At 40.0% G+C, this 15,743-nt stretch overlaps 1 protein-coding gene across 2 annotated transcripts in view; it reads left to right on the top strand.

Annotated features, from left to right (window-relative positions):
* Nucleotides 1-11,302, top strand: part of dclk1a (doublecortin-like kinase 1a) — a 46,290-nt gene extending 34,988 nt beyond the window's left edge. For both annotated transcript variants that reach the window (XM_053331485.1, XM_053331484.1), the window contains 11 exons: nt 4,600-4,681; nt 5,502-5,674; nt 5,809-5,928; nt 7,433-7,579; nt 8,553-8,686; nt 8,857-8,934; nt 9,057-9,153; nt 9,282-9,362; nt 9,482-9,595; nt 9,862-9,935; nt 11,245-11,302. In XM_053331485.1, the coding sequence (XP_053187460.1) occupies nt 4,600-4,681; nt 5,502-5,674; nt 5,809-5,928; nt 7,433-7,579; nt 8,553-8,686; nt 8,857-8,934; nt 9,057-9,153; nt 9,282-9,362; nt 9,482-9,595; nt 9,862-9,935; nt 11,245-11,302 (1,158 nt within the window). The remainder of the gene's footprint in view (nt 1-4,599; nt 4,682-5,501; nt 5,675-5,808; nt 5,929-7,432; nt 7,580-8,552; nt 8,687-8,856; nt 8,935-9,056; nt 9,154-9,281; nt 9,363-9,481; nt 9,596-9,861; nt 9,936-11,244) is intronic.
* The last annotated feature ends 4,441 nt before the right edge of the window (nt 11,303-15,743 follow it).

Here is a 15,743-nt window from a genome sequence, read left to right as displayed (position 1 = left end):
CCTTCAACCAGATGCAGAGACATACCTTTTTTTGTCAATATACGTCCATATAAATTGAGTGAGCTAGCGAGGTCACTGCTCTTCCTGGTCTGTTTGTGTCATTAGATGTGAAAATCACAGACTGGGATGTAAATCGTTAAAAAAAACAAGATAATAAACAAACAGTAGTGACAGATTCTTCAAATAGAGGGTTTATGATGCCAATACAACAGCTGTGATACAGTCAGGTAGCTGATTGTGTGAGTGTACGATAGGAAGAAAGTGCTAATTGTCACCTACACCACTACTCCTCTCACCATTGACTCATTTGTGTCCATCATCCTTTGAATTGCATGCTCCATCTCTCATTCTTATCCAAATGTTGTGTTGAGTGATTCATAATTAAATTATGTGTGTGTGTGTGTGTATGTGTGCATGTGTGTGTGTGAGTGAGAGAGAGCAGACTGAAAAAAACCTGTGTACTTTGAACTTAATTATTGTCTCATCTCATCCATGTAAGTGTGTTGTAACTAAAGATTGTATTTGTTATTTGGATCTATTATATTTCTTATTTCATGTTGTGTTGATGTCATTAGAATGGTTGTCCAGTTTCTGTTCCCATACCTGCCAAAAAGGACCGGTGGCATCACATGGGAAAACTGCAGTTGTTCAGTGGATGTCCGTCAGAACCACTAGCTGCTGAACTCACTTTCTTCCCCAACAAAAAAATCCTTTCATAAATAATTTAAATCTAGCTCATATTTACATATCTCTTATGCATCTAAAAATTGGTGACATCAAATTTTTGCAGAGTGTTTCAGGTTTTCTTTCTTGCTCTCCCATTTACATGCATAAAAGATATGTTAATATAAAAATCGCCTCAGTGCTTGACTCACAGGCGAGTCATCTGCATATTGTGATTTTTCCCATGTAAGGCCGCCAGCTCTTCTTGGCTCGTTCATTTATGTTTGTATTTTCTTTGCTTGATGTATTAATTTCCATTTGTTGATGTCATCATTAAATTCATTGTCATTTCATTTTCATTTTGTGTTCTTTTCTTTTGCTCATGCTTCTCATTTCATCTCAACCGTTGATTAACAACTGTTAATGCAGAGATCAAAGAGGATGAGTATGGTGATGATTGTCTTCATATGCATGTTTCTAAGTGATGCTGCTTTGTTAAACTTACTTCTGTATCCTGCAGAGGAGAGATTACAACACAAACACAGTCCCTGAGGCGTTCCTTGTCCCATTGCTTCAGTTCTGGATCTTGCTGTGTTTTTTGGGGACTGGGGCAGCCCAAGTCACCCTCCAATTTTTAAATTTTCCCTAAAGCATTTAATCACGTTCCCCGGGATTGCAGTCTGTAAGGATTGATGATTAGATTGGTGATTAGAAAACTTCCCTGTGTCCAACTGGCAGAGCAGAAAGGCACAATCCCCAAACACTGCTGATCTCCTCTGATGAGAGTCAAACAGATTATGTCTCCTTTCTGTCTAGACTCCAAAATATGAGCCAAGAAATATTATCTCCTGCACCTCAGGTTCTTATGAGAGGCAGAGTAGCAACTTGGGACACAACAAAGTATCCTATTTCTATCGAGTCATATTAGATTTTTTCCACCAAAGCAAATACCAATAAATCCTGCTTTTTTGCTGGATATTGCTTGACAGCAAAAGTGGAAAGAAATACTACCGGAGAAGCGATTTAGCTCTCCCAGCCAAAAGGACAGAGAGGAAGAAGGCGTGTGTCTGGTAATCAGATTCAAACAGGGGCATTGAGGACAAGGTTAGCATTACAGTTAAGTTGGTTATGTAAACGCAGAGTGCATTTTTAATGCTGCATGATACAGCTGACAGACTTACTTTTTAAACCATGAAGTGAAGCATTATTTGTGCTGCTCCACATCGGCCTTCCAGATGATACTCCACATTTAAGGTTAATCATGGACATCCTGTTTAATTCATATTCATGCACTGATCAGTATTCAGTTGCTGAGCGTTGCCCTTGCGGGTTTGAAGAGCAGTGGCTGCAGCCATGATGCAAAAGGTTTGTCAGTATGTTTTTTAGCCGTGTGAGTCATAGTCAGAGCAAAAATATAGAGATGTAGAGTTAGGAATAGTCAATGTTGTGTTGTGCAATAGGGATAAAGCTGGATTGTCTTAACAATAACAAGACAGTTCTTGCCTTTCCTGCCAAATCTAATGATCAATATCAACCAGACCAGACCCCATACATCTTTATTCCTGTCTTTTCATTTCCTTTTCATCGCCTTTCTTTCTTTCTCTCTCTCACTCTCTCTCTCACTCTCTCTGTTTCACACTCTGTCTGTCACTCCATCTGTCTCGTAGTTTTTCACACAGGAAAGAGAGACACAATGTTCATAGAAGGTTGAATCCACCTCCCAGTCTGCAGACAGGAAATGGCCATATATAGGCTGCTGTCTCCACACTGGATGGCTCATAAGCTGCCTCTCTGCTCTTTGAGCAGTTTCCATAGCAACAGTATTTTGTTTCCCTCGGTGGCAGGAAGAGAGATAGGAGTTCAAAATGAGAAAGTGAGTAAAGGACAGAGGTAGATGTGAGATAAGGGCACAAGAGAGGTAAATATACCAATGAGAAAATAAAAAGAGCAGAAGAAGGATGTTTTTGCACATAGAGCGCTGGAGGGTCATCGGTTTTATGGGTATTAAGTAGAATTTCTTGTTCCGGGACGAGTGCCCGGCCAAAAACGTTACGTAAACCAAATTCAGCCTGACTCACAACTAAATTCACCTGGGTGGCTTTCAGGTCGCAGCAGATGAGATGAGTAAAAGAGCTGACAGCTACTCAGCCAGAGATATAGGGCAGCTCAGCTCTGTAAATAGTTTTCAGATTTAAGTCTTTACAATGGTTGGCCTTTTCTCCCTCTATGCCAGGCAGTGTCACAGTCTGACTGGACACCACACAAATGAATGCTTCAAGAGGTCAAATCACAGAAGGAAAAAATATTTGATTTCATGCAATAATCTTTTGCTTCATACTATAGCCAAGATAACATCCCAGCATTTTTTTTACATTAAAGAAAACCCACATTGTTAAATCAGAGGCACAATATCTGTGACAGTTTCAAATGCTGTTTTAAGAGCTTTTACCATGAAATAATAATGTATTATGGCATTTCTGCACTTGTTTCACTCTGTTTGCGCCCTATTTCAAATGCTGGCTGGGTTATTATCATAATCTCTCATTCATTAATTCATCAAGACTGTTTAGATCTCATCTCCGCTAAGGAGTCAGGGCTAATTGATGTGTGAATTATATTATGTGGTATGAGGGAACATCAAAAATACACCTGCGGTTAACGGAGATGAAAGGAAAAACTTACCATCGTCTAGCCGACATCAATTACTGTAGAGGCGGCCACCAACAAACTCGCAGCGCTTCTCTCTTTGGTTTCAACATTTCAAGCTGTTTTTCAACACTGAAATAAGCCCGTGCATCACACACACATAGTGCAAAACACAGTATAAACTGCTTGTTAATAATTCACAGTAGCTGGGGGGCCCCGCGTATATTTTAGAGAAATTGTGATTGGGTCCAATTCCATCACTGGCTACTGGCTGCATGTGCAAGCTGCATCTGTGGGATTTATTCTATCACTGGAAACCCCCCAAATCCCAAAGATCCTTCACTGCTGTGTCCTCAGGAGTGACCGGGAAAGACTTTGAGTGAAGGATTTAAGCCAAGAGGAGAAGAGGGACAGAGAGATGGAGAGAGGAGATTGAGGAGAGTGGAAAGTGAGATAGAAGGAAGCAGTATCCAAATGTCTAAATTAAGTACTTGAAGCCAACAAATCATTTTGGCGGAGAACAGAGAAGTAGATAGGAGTAGAGAAAGTGTAGAAATAACGAAAGCAGCAGATTCTCATTTACAGTCCCATCTAGATCTTCGCTCCCCATCTTTTGTTGCTTCCATGACAACCAGACAGAGGGTTACGAGGTGGAGGGTGTAATGAGTTTTTGTCTTTAGATAGATGCAGACGGTGCATCTCATCCACTCACTTCCCCCTTAATGACCTCCTACTTACCAACTCAGATGAAAGGCAGTATTCATCCACCTTTATTAGTGTCACCAAAACCTGTGTTTTCATGTTTTATTGAAAGCGGTAGTGAGAAATGAAAGGAAAGTGCAATGAAACAGCAATTATTTCAAGCTCTGTGAATGGAGAGGAGCTTATTGGGATGCACGCGTCAACACACACAAGTGGTTGGTGAATAAATAACCGCTTTATATTCAGCTCACTGGTTTAAGTAAATCTGTTGTGGCTCTTTTCGTGAGCACCATGTACACATGACATAGACCAGCACAGCACAACAGAGAGACACCCAAACACAAATACAGACAGACAAATACTACAGACAGATGTTCTGGGATGTGTAGCACAATGTCCCTTTGTCTATTTTTGGACATGAGTATTTGTTTCAGCTTGGTTTATGGCTCATGGGGCTTTTTCATTGTATTTTGTTCAGTGAGAAGCAGATTACAAACAATTTGAGGTAATACTGAAATACTACAGATTAAAATAACCCTTTCCCCTCTTGACATCTGGCTCTCTGTTCACCTCTCTCGCTCTCTGCAGGGGTCCCAGGGTTCTTCCACCTCTCTGTCTTCCACCCAAGTTTCCAGTTCAGTGGAAGAAAGCAATGGACTGGTTACTGAAGGTGAGAAAAGTTGGTAGATGTACTTGCAAATATCATGCATGTCTGAGTCATGTTCGTGACCTTTGATGCTTCTTTTTTTCACTCTCGCTCCTAGTTGCTCTGATTTTTATATCCTGTTCTCTGCAACTTGTATTCTCACACCTTTCCCTTCCTCGAGCATCTTACTTCAGACCTCTGACTCTATAAAGCTCAGTAACACGACAAACTATCATTTGCTGGTAAATCTTATAAAGGTTGAGTTGGTGACCATGACAGAAAACGGCCACTAATCTATAGTAGAGAAATACTAAGAAAGAATCTCAAGCTGAGTCTGGCCTATTTGAGCTGATTGGATTTATTCAGGTTGCACCTAGTCTTGGATGTTATGAATCAATTCATGAATTAATATTTAAATAAGCAGTTATTTGCATTTTGATTTCACCACTTGGTTTCACATTTACTTTTCAATTTGCCAGCTGGGTTATCATCCATAGAGCATTCAGTGAGACAAAATGTCGACCAGAGGATGTAACAAGAGCCCTCACTGGCATTGAAACTCATATATATGATAATTGTTATATTTAAATGTACTTTTCATGATCTAGATATTGAAGATTCTGTGTATCTGTGTTTATTTAGGGTTCTTTTTGTCCTTTATAATTGCTTTTAATTCTACTAATTGGTTGAAGAATTATTTATTTGTTATTTTTTTTTATGAATTTTGTTCAACCTGTATTCATGTAACTGTCAGCCTGAAAAAAGTGCACTTAACACTAAACTGAACAAGTATTAACTTCTTGAGTTTCTCAGTGGCTGTAAACCTCATGTTTCTTCCCTGCAGCCGAGGTTTTAGTCAATGAGGTTCCAGCTGTGCCGTCCTACATATCAGACCGCTACAAGGTGGGACGCATGTTAGGTGACGGGAACTTTGCAGTCGTCCGGGAATGTGTGGAGCACTCCACAGGACGGGAGTACGCTCTGAAGATCATCAACAAGGGCAAATGCAGAGGCAAGGTAAACAGCAAAAGAGTACTGCAAGGAGATACTCAACTCAAGTGAAACCTTACTCAAAAATGGCACTACTTCTTGTTTTATGATTATTATTATTATTATTAGTTCAGTTAATTCTAATTCATTTCTTATTCCAGGAACACATGATCCAGAATGAGGTGGCTATCCTCCGCAGGGTCAAACATCCAAATATCGTCCTGCTTATAGAGGAGGTGGACACTTACAATGAACTCTATCTGGTCATGGAGCTTGTTAAGGTATGTGGTCATGTTTGTACACTATAATTATGGGTTTATTTTTATGTGTGTGTGCGTCATCTGCTCTGCTTAGGAACAGGCTGGCAGATTTTTCCAAAACTCAGATAGCAGCAGATAGATATATTCTGCATGGCATCATTATCTCTAATTTGATATCACCAAAGAGGAGCAGGGAGGCAGAATTGGTGACAGAGACTGAGCAGCAACATTCAACCAGAAAAGACAATGATGAATTCCAACCAGTCACACAGTGCAGGATGGTGAGAATCGGTCTGTGGCCTGGAGCGCTCGTGTGTTCACATTCTTCATTCCCTCTTGCTCTCTGAGTCAAGAAATGTTTGTGCATTATTCAGGAGCCAGGAATATGATCCATCTGTTCGTGTTGTGGCGTAGAGTACTACAGAATGTAGATGAGAGGCAATCTGTGGGAGAAACGTACGTGTGAGCGTGCCCAAAGTAGGAGGATCGAGAGGAGGCTGTGTGTACTGTATGAATGAGGCACTGCAAGAATGACAGGAACTGAGAGAGGGAGAGAGATAGATGGATGTATCAGAAGGGGAGGCAGTAGGGTACACAATACAGCCACTATATGGGATCCATACAGTTGTATATTATTTTGCCTGATGCTGTTTTGGATTCCTTAGCTCTAGTCGAGGACTGTTTGGGGGAGGACCTTTCTTGTTCCAAAATGACAAAGTGAGAACCATAAAAATGTATTTTTGTGTCTAATGTGGAAATTCTCAGCTGGTCTGCACAGAGTTCAGACCTAAACCCTATCAGACACCTTTAGGATGACAATTTTGAGACAGGACTTATCACCAAACATCAGTGCTCGACCTCACTCAGGTTCTTGTAGCCGAATGGGAGAAAATCCCTGCAGCCCAATTCCAAAATGTTGTTATAGCAGCATATCAGAGGCCATGCTTTTTTCTATGTGATGTTCAAGAAATCATAAAGGAATCCTGTCCACATACTTTTGGCTAGGTACAGAAAATGCTAATGTGTTGGTTAATGAGCTGTTGTATCGAACAACTCTCATATTTAAATAACTGTCGCTGAGCAAGTTGGAGGCTGACAGGGTATCTGAGTTTATACGGGTAGAGAGAGATTCAGTCCTATATGTTCCATTTAGTCAACTCAGGGAGAGAGACACAGAGAGAGGTGAGATGAAGATGAGATTCAGACAGAATGCAAAATACGAGAAACTGAGACAGACAAAAGCCTGAGAGAACAGAGAAAAGGGAAAATTAAAGGGAGGGAAAATCAAAATGAAAGGGAAATATGAAAAGACAGAGGGAGGAGATGTTTCAACCAAGATGTAGAATGAGAACACAGAATATGCCTCCAGCTGCTGAATAGTTGAAAATCCTCGCTCTTAAATCAACTTTTTTAGCCAAAAACTTCTCAGCTGAAAAGATGAACAGATATGAATGTCAGGTTATGTATGTAAAAATGCCAACAAACTTCTGTGACAACCCAGCCATCCATTACCATTTGTCCACAGGGGGGAGATCTGTTCGACGCCATCACCTCTGCCAACAGATACACTGAGAGAGACGCCAGCGGTATGCTCTACAATCTGGTCAATGCCATCAAATACCTCCACAGCCTCAACATTGTGCACAGAGACATCAAACCAGAAAACCTGCTGGTGAGTTCACAGTGTGTCTGTATACACGGTCATATAACTTGCCGCAGTGTAGACTCCCTCTTCCTCTCACTTTTCCTCCCTCCTTTCTGAATGAACATTGAAGTAATATCACTCACACAGAGAGGGATGACTCATCCGTGCTGCCCTCACACCTCCAGCACACTCCTCCAACCTCCCTCACTGGTGCCATCTCTCTCTCCTTCTCCCTTCTGTCAACCTTCTAGTTCTCCCCCTTGTCCCCTTTTTCCAACTGCTGTTTTTCACCTCCTCCTTTGCTCTTCAGGTAACTCAGAGTTACCCCTTACAGGCCACAGTCGTATCAAGACTGACAAATGTACCGCTTCAGACATTGTTGAGTAGCCTCTTATTCCACATTCACCCCTGCTGACCTAAGATGGGGGTCCCAGCTTCTTTTCTGTGTTTCCCCTATTCTGTCTCCAGGTCTTTGCTTGCCAACTGTTTGAGCTAATAAGCAGTGCTGAGGTGCTGAGGAATTTGTTCAACTTTAAGATAATGTATTGAGACTTCATAATATAATTTAAACAAATTAGCTACCCCCCCCCCCCCCCCCCCCCACTGCTTGTTGCATAAACATTTGCAAATATAACTATTTCTTCACTAGTGCAAAGTGTGACTGTGAGTAGTTGGGAGTGTGGATTTGTTTAAAACCTCTATGTGTAGGATTTTAACATTTCTGACTTTGGTGCCCCCCAGTGGCTCTATAAAAAAGACAGCAATGCATCCTTTGGCTTTCTGCACCCTACTTTAAATAACCCCATAGTTTTGACCCAGGATACTTAATTTTTTAGATTTTTTTAGATTAATTGCACTCACATTATGTGAGATTTTGCATTACACACATCCAAATGCAGCAAGATTTATAAGCATTGTTTATTCAGCTGCAGACATACTCGACTCATTGCAGCTCCTTAAAAACTCCATTTGTCTGTATGTATTTCCTATGTGCTTATAGGTGTATGAGCATGCAGATGGCAGCAAAAGCCTGAAACTTGGAGACTTTGGTTTGGCAACTGTGGTGGACGGACCCCTCTACACTGTCTGCGGGACCCCGACATATGTAGCACCTGAAATCATTTCAGAAACAGGGTAAGTGCAACAGTAGCATACTTTACATAGACAAGAATGACAGAAAGGCAGCCCTTTGTGTGACCTATTTGTATTAAATGGGACTATACTACTCTGTGTGTTTACAATAAGGTTCTTTTTTTCTGTATTCAGCTTTAACATCATCACAATATTTCTTTGTCTTTGCGCAGGTATGGCCTTAAGGTGGACATCTGGGCAGCTGGAGTCATCACCTACATCCTGCTGTGTGGTTTTCCACCCTTTCGTGGGTAAGCTCCACCAAATGAAATCCCACTTTTGTTTGTCTGAGTCCACCTAATGGTTGGCAATTATAATGCATCAGTGTTTTATTTATAATGATATGTTCATGTAGAAATGTTTTGTTTTGCAGGAGCAGTGACGATCAAGAAGTGCTTTTTGATCAGATACTAATGGGACAACTAGAATTTCCTCTACCATACTGGGACAATGTGTCAGATACAGCCAAGGTGAATATCAGCATTTCTTAGTGTGTTTGTGGTTTGAGCTGGATCCTATCACACATTGGTGGAAATGTCTTTATATTTACCTTATGTAGAGGGAATAAAAACTCAACAATGTTTGCTTGCTGCCGCAGGAGCTGATTCGATCCATGCTGGAGGTGGAGGTGGATCAGAGATACACTGCCCTCCAGGTGCTAGAGCACCCTTGGGTCACTGTAAGTACACTATTAATTGAGCTTATTGAGCTTCTCACGTTTCTACTTGAAATATTTTCCCATGAAAATATCTATTTTTAATCCTCCTCTAATCCCTTCTTCTTCCATGCTTGATAAAGGATGAGGGTCTATGTGAAAATGATCACCAGTTGTCAGTAGCAGGGAAGATAAAGAAGCACTTCAACACCAATCCAAAGGTCAATGACACCACTGCTGGAGTGTCAGTCATTTCTGTAAGTCAATATCTTTATAAACTACATTACCCATGAATCAACTTGTTTGTGGGATTGTTTGATTCATCTAAAGCTGTAGCTCTTGCACTAAGAGGTTTAACAGATTTGTCTCAAGGTCTACTATAGTTTTTCTGTAACTTTCTTTTCAGTTCATTTTCTCTGCCTGACAGATAAAACTCTTTCAATGAAGTTTGTGTGTTTTGGTATTTCTCTATCCAAATGAACTGGTGTTTAGATTGATTGTACTGGTTTCTCTTTGTGCTCAGTTGGATGACAGCTTTTCTATGCAGAGGTCTGGGTCGTTGGATTTCTACCAGCACCCGACCATGTACTGGATAAGGTACGGCAGGTTTCCATAGAGACACCAGCTCTGAGAAATCAAAACAAACCAAAATAGTGTCTCTGATATCGATGTGTCCCCTCCTCCCGTCCCTGCGTGCTGCCCTGCTCACTGGCTGCTGCTGTGCTGCTTTGATGGCTTCATGTTGTCCCTATTCTGTGATATTTGTACTTTATATTTCTGCTTCTTTCCTTTCATCCCTTGCTTGCTGTAAACACAGATTTAATTCAGCTCATGCACATGTTGTCTGTCTAAAGCCTTGTCCTGTTTCATTGTGTCGCTGCGTGTCAGTGTTTCTTGGATTTTGGAGGGTGTGAATAATAAGTGCAAGTTACCCTGAAAATGACTTTTTTGAATATTTCTTCATTTTCTATACAAGCAATTTCTTGCAAATTGCGGTTTTCATAGTGTAACAGTTCCTTTTTGTTCACACAATTTCTTTGTGAATGCTGCCTTCCCAAAGAAATAACCCTATTTCTGTGTGTGTTGCATTGATTTTCAATGTTTTTTTTTCTTTTGCCTGGTGTGATGCTCCCCACCTGGCTGCCTCTACTAATACAAAGGCTTGCTATTCAGCTCCTGTTGTGTGACTTTATCCATTATGGATTATGACCTATTATGATTCATGGAGGACCTTGAGATTGATGGTTCTAAAGGTCAAAGGATTTTACTGGTTAATATTCAAAGTATTGAGACACTGACATGAAGAATTAAGATTAACTAAGTAACTAATTAATATTAAGAGACTTGATGAAATGAAAACAAATAAATCCATGAATAAACACAAAAATGTATTAGTCTAGCACTTGAAAAAGCTCTTAAATAGCCTGTCTATCAAGAATAATAAATTAAGCACTTAATATAATTGAATAAACATTTATACGCAGCATCATTTTTCTTTTTTTAAGATTATACATGTTATAAATGTTTTTATCATTATATTTCCCTCAGATATTTATTTTTTCCATGTAGGTATGTCAATTAGCTTTCCATTTAGTTTTCTATTTGAAGACTCAGTTATTATACCAGTATGATTTGTAACTCATTGGCTATAGAGGGCCAAAATCATCGACGTATAGCCTTGATTTCTAAGCAGAATTTGAGACTCCCAAAGCTGCAACCAATATGTTTAGGGGAGGTAAGAAGCTACTTAAACTTTTCCCAATAAAGAAGTTGAAGTTTTAAGGTAGACACAAAATAGAGTTATTGTTGGCATATCTCCTGGTCCTTCATGCTAGATTATCCACTATGCTGATGGATCTCCGCATCAAAGGATCTAATCATATTGTTCTCCTGTTCCCACATTCAGGCCACCCCTCTTGATAAGGAGGGGCAGATTCTCAGACGAGGATGCCACCCGGATGTGAAGCCGCTGCCTTTGCAGATGATGCAGATGCTGACAACGCTAACAACATCAACGACAAAAAGACTTTGGGCGGAGCCTCCCAGTTGCCTCCCTGGCCTGCCCACGGCCCCTCCCTCTCTGACCCCTGACACTTGCTCTGACCCTTCCCCAAACCCCAGCCTCCCATATGACTCTGATGACATCTCCATCAGCTCAGCCAGTACCGTCCGCTCCCCCAGCTCGTCCTTCTAGAGAGGAAGCGGAGGAGAGGAGGGGGAGGAGGAAGCGAGGAGAAAAAAATCCTCATCCAGCTCCTCCCTAAATATGGAGGAGGAGGAGGAGGAGACTTCAGCTTCCCCATACTCTCTCATCTAGGGTCTATGGGGGAAAACTGTAAAGGGAGAAACAAAAAAAAGTTAACTCAGAGAGATCTTTCTGCTCTCCTGAATCCATCTTTCCAAACCCGGAGGAGAGATATATCAAAGGGTGGATAGAGGACAAAGAGGGTAGAGAGGCTTGGAGAAAGACTTCAGAGGCAACAAGAAACAGGAATCATGAGGAAGAGGGAAAAGATTATATGAGGTGAAAGACTTTTTTTTTTGTTTATTTTTTAACGTTCTCTCATCTGAGCACATGTTGTAGAGCTTGAGGAGCGAAAAAGGGCAACAATATTGTTCACCCTTCAGTGATGATCTGGGCTCAACATGGAAACTTCCTTATGGTGGAACAGCTCTACAAGGCAATATGAGAATATGGACCAATGTTCATGTTTTATTGAACCTTATTTAATCATTCTTTATTCACAGCATTTTTTAAAATATGTATTTCCCTTTTTCGTAAAGGGAACGTTTTTGTTAACTTGTCTTAAGAGCTTGGTGGATTTAAAATAATGGAAAACTGTGTAGAAGTAGAGCTCAGACATTTTGCAGTAGGCTTCTGTAGATTTGATGAGAAGTGGAAATGAGAGCAGTATGTAGAGGAATTTTTCTTACAAAATGTGTGTTCATTGAAAAAACAAAAAACAACAACAGAAATTGATCAAAGAAAGCACTTGAGCTATAATTCTGTGCTCCACACAGTTCTGGCATTGCCTTCCGGTAATGTTGGATTGCAGTATTACAGTTTACACTTCAGACAATAACGGTGCATTTGATTGCTCCTTGTAATTTTGGTAACCATCAATCAAACACAAAGTTCTGCAGCATTCGGGTGCTTGTGTAGCAAACTCAACTCATTTTTTCCTCAAAGTTTCACAACCGTTCTGTATTGATATCATATTAATCTTGGTAATTTGTGATGCTCATGTACACCTATGGAGCCTTGTTTACATGTTTTTTTCCAACTCTAAAGGCATATTTCCTCCACATATTCCAGCAGTAAAGAGACATATAATTGGTGCAGCCTAGTTGTACCACTTGTATGGGTTAGGGGAAATGTTTTAGATTGTAAATGAATACTATGGCTGCCTATTTGCACAAAGTACTGCAGTTTAGGTGCAGTGAAACCGGTCTGAGAGGAAGACAGTATGGATATCAGAGAACCAGCAGCACTCTTGGAGAGCAGTACAGTGGAGGAAGATTTAGTTCAGCTCTGTACAAGTCTATCTGAAACCTCATTCATAGCTTCATTTTCTCAGATGAAAGCATGACAGACATACAGTAGCCTATTCTTATAAAAAAAAAAGTTTAGTGATGGAGTATTGTTTATATGTTATGTAAATAACATAATTTTATTTATTTTGATAGTTCACAATACAGTATATTTCTTTACTAGTAGTACGTCTATCAGAACTTTAAAAAAACAATCATACATGTGTATCAGTCAGCAAAGAAAAATAATAACCTAGAGGAGATCATCAAGTTGAAATTGTCACCTGTCACTGTTTTGGCCTGACGTTGAAGCACCTAGATGAATGAGATCTACACAGACAGAGGAGAGGAAGACACCACATTTGCTTCTTGTTGTTTGAAAACTGGGAATGATGTCACTTTCTTTGTAAAAGCAACCAGTTTACAGTAACTGATGTAAGATAAAAAGAGAGGAGAAGCCAGAGAAGTGACAGAAATGCAGAGTCATTTCAGATTTTCGCAGATGATCTCCCTGCAGTTGTCACACGTGTTTCTGTATTTAGCATTTTCTCATTATCACGCACGTACAGTAATGTGCCGCCATATTGACCTGCTCAATATGAATATGCTGTGCTGCTGAAATCCACACATTACAGCACGTGGGCACATGTGGTTTACCAAAGTGCTCTCGCAGCTGCACCACAATATTACAATATGTTGCAATACCAATACCTGTACCTCTGTTCAACAATGGTCTATCAATACTAATAGTAATAATTAAAATATGTTTTAAAAACCAATTGTCTGTGTCTTTGGTAGAGCTTACATGTGTTTTCTATGTTGTGTTCCAATACCTGTTTTATGTTGAAAAGGTAGACTGATGGTCAGTTTGATTGGTAGTTGGAAGTGAATTTATCTGTTCGATTTTTATGCTTCAACTTAAATTTAACTAAACAATAATCCAGTGCTGCTGGTGTCCAGTTGCAGAATGACTGGATTACTTGCCTAACATGCAGTGAAACATGGGTTTTGTGGGATGTTGTTTGTTTTTTTTGCTATTCTCATCTGCTGGAGTGACACTTGATTAGAAGGGTACTTGATATGTTGTTATGAATTCCACAACAATTGTGGTCAGAGATGTGTATTTTGTGTACTTGACATGGCAGGTGTTGGCAGTGATCAGGTGGTATGATAGAATAGAGGGAACTTTGTAGGGCCAATTTATTTGTGGAAATTTATTTTGGCTTTGCAGTTACATAACAAATAAAATAATCAGGACAATGGAAAGTACAATTCAGCTTCAAGTGATTCAGTTATCAGAGTTGGACAGGCAATAACTGAAACTGGGAAGTCACATGTGGCAATACTAATAACAATGTGTCTCTCTCCCTATATCTTATAAGGTCTTCCAGATAGGAGCTCACAAGTTCAATGAAAAGAGAATATAGAACTCTTCACAGTGTGCGTCACAGCATCTCAGACAGCTGCCTCTGTGCTTTCATTGTGATTTTACCAGCCATATTTCTGGGCCTTGACACTTCTTTTTCTATTCTTACCTGCAGGTCTGAACACTTTGGTAACTGAAAAATATATCTGCCTGTAGAAAAGCTGTCTAACTTTCTCAGATATTGGATAACTTTCAGCTTTCTGAGATGCTGCCTGTCTCAAATATTTTGAAGATTGTTCTCCTTCCAGTGCCTCTAATCTGGCAGCCTAAAGGGAATGCTTGCCCTGTGCCTATTGTCTGAATAAACACTAAACAACAGCAGATATTTCACATAGCTGAGAATTGATCATTTGGGTCCAAAGTTATAATTCAAAGTCTGCTCCATCGTCTTTAACCATTCTGAGTATTCCAAGTTCAGGTCCCTTGACACACATTTCCTCCTGTTCTGTATCCTACATATCACAGGCATGGAAAGTATAATAAGTAAAGAGAGTATGATAAATAGTATGCACTGTACATCAGTCCTAAAAACACATGACTAATTCGGTCTTGGAATTTTTAATGTGACCAGACCAAGAGCTGTTAAAAGATGCATGTGATGTGGGCACCACACTTACTTGTAACCTTGATGCTGCTCCCTAATATTGTCTACACTGGAGATATCACTTGACTGCAAATATTAAAAACTGTTAAGAGGAACCCCAACTACAGAGAATTGTAGGCTTTATTAGATTAACATTGTCATCAACTATACAAATGTGATGACAACACATCAGTGTCTTAATTTTTCATAAAATTGGAAAAAAATCCTTTCACTTGTAGGTCGGTGGCCATTGTCGCCTTTCTAATTTGAACCCAAGTGCAATACCAATGAGGCAACAAAAACTGAACATTATAACCTTCATGAAGTGAGAATTTACTGCCTTTTAGCAAGGTGGACATGATGCTCTGAAAACTATTGGCAACAACCAATTTATGGCAATTAGTATTTGTATTGTTTATTCAAGTAATTCAACTGGTAGACACCACCACACACAAACATAGCAGACAGAAGAGCTCTGTTGTCAGTACTGTTTCGAGCAAATAAGTCACCTCATTCCAGAGGCAACATGGTGACCCTGGTCTGTTGTTTTTTTTCATAATGATGAAGGTGTTAAAAGTATATGGCGATGATGATGATGGTGGTTCAGGATAGTTATCAAAATCAACCAAAGCAATATGTCAACTCAGCCAGGCAAGTCAAAATAACAATATTACTTTGCAAGAGTAATCAGATTACATGTAATCAGATTACTTTTGGAAGAGTACTCAGATGCACATATTTGCATTCGCCATGGGGTGTGCACAGGGGACAGGTGGCCAGGGATTACTTCAACTTCACTGCCCATTAGTTGAGTATACTCAAAAATTGTTGCCCTACTTTTTAATCAGTTAAAAATGTACACAAG

This window comes from Scomber japonicus, chromosome 13, assembly GCF_027409825.1.
Source record: "Scomber japonicus isolate fScoJap1 chromosome 13, fScoJap1.pri, whole genome shotgun sequence".
Lineage (NCBI taxonomy): Eukaryota > Metazoa > Chordata > Actinopteri > Scombriformes > Scombridae > Scomber > Scomber japonicus.
Note: the sequence above shows the minus strand (reverse complement) of the source record. Positions and strands in the feature narration are given on the sequence as shown.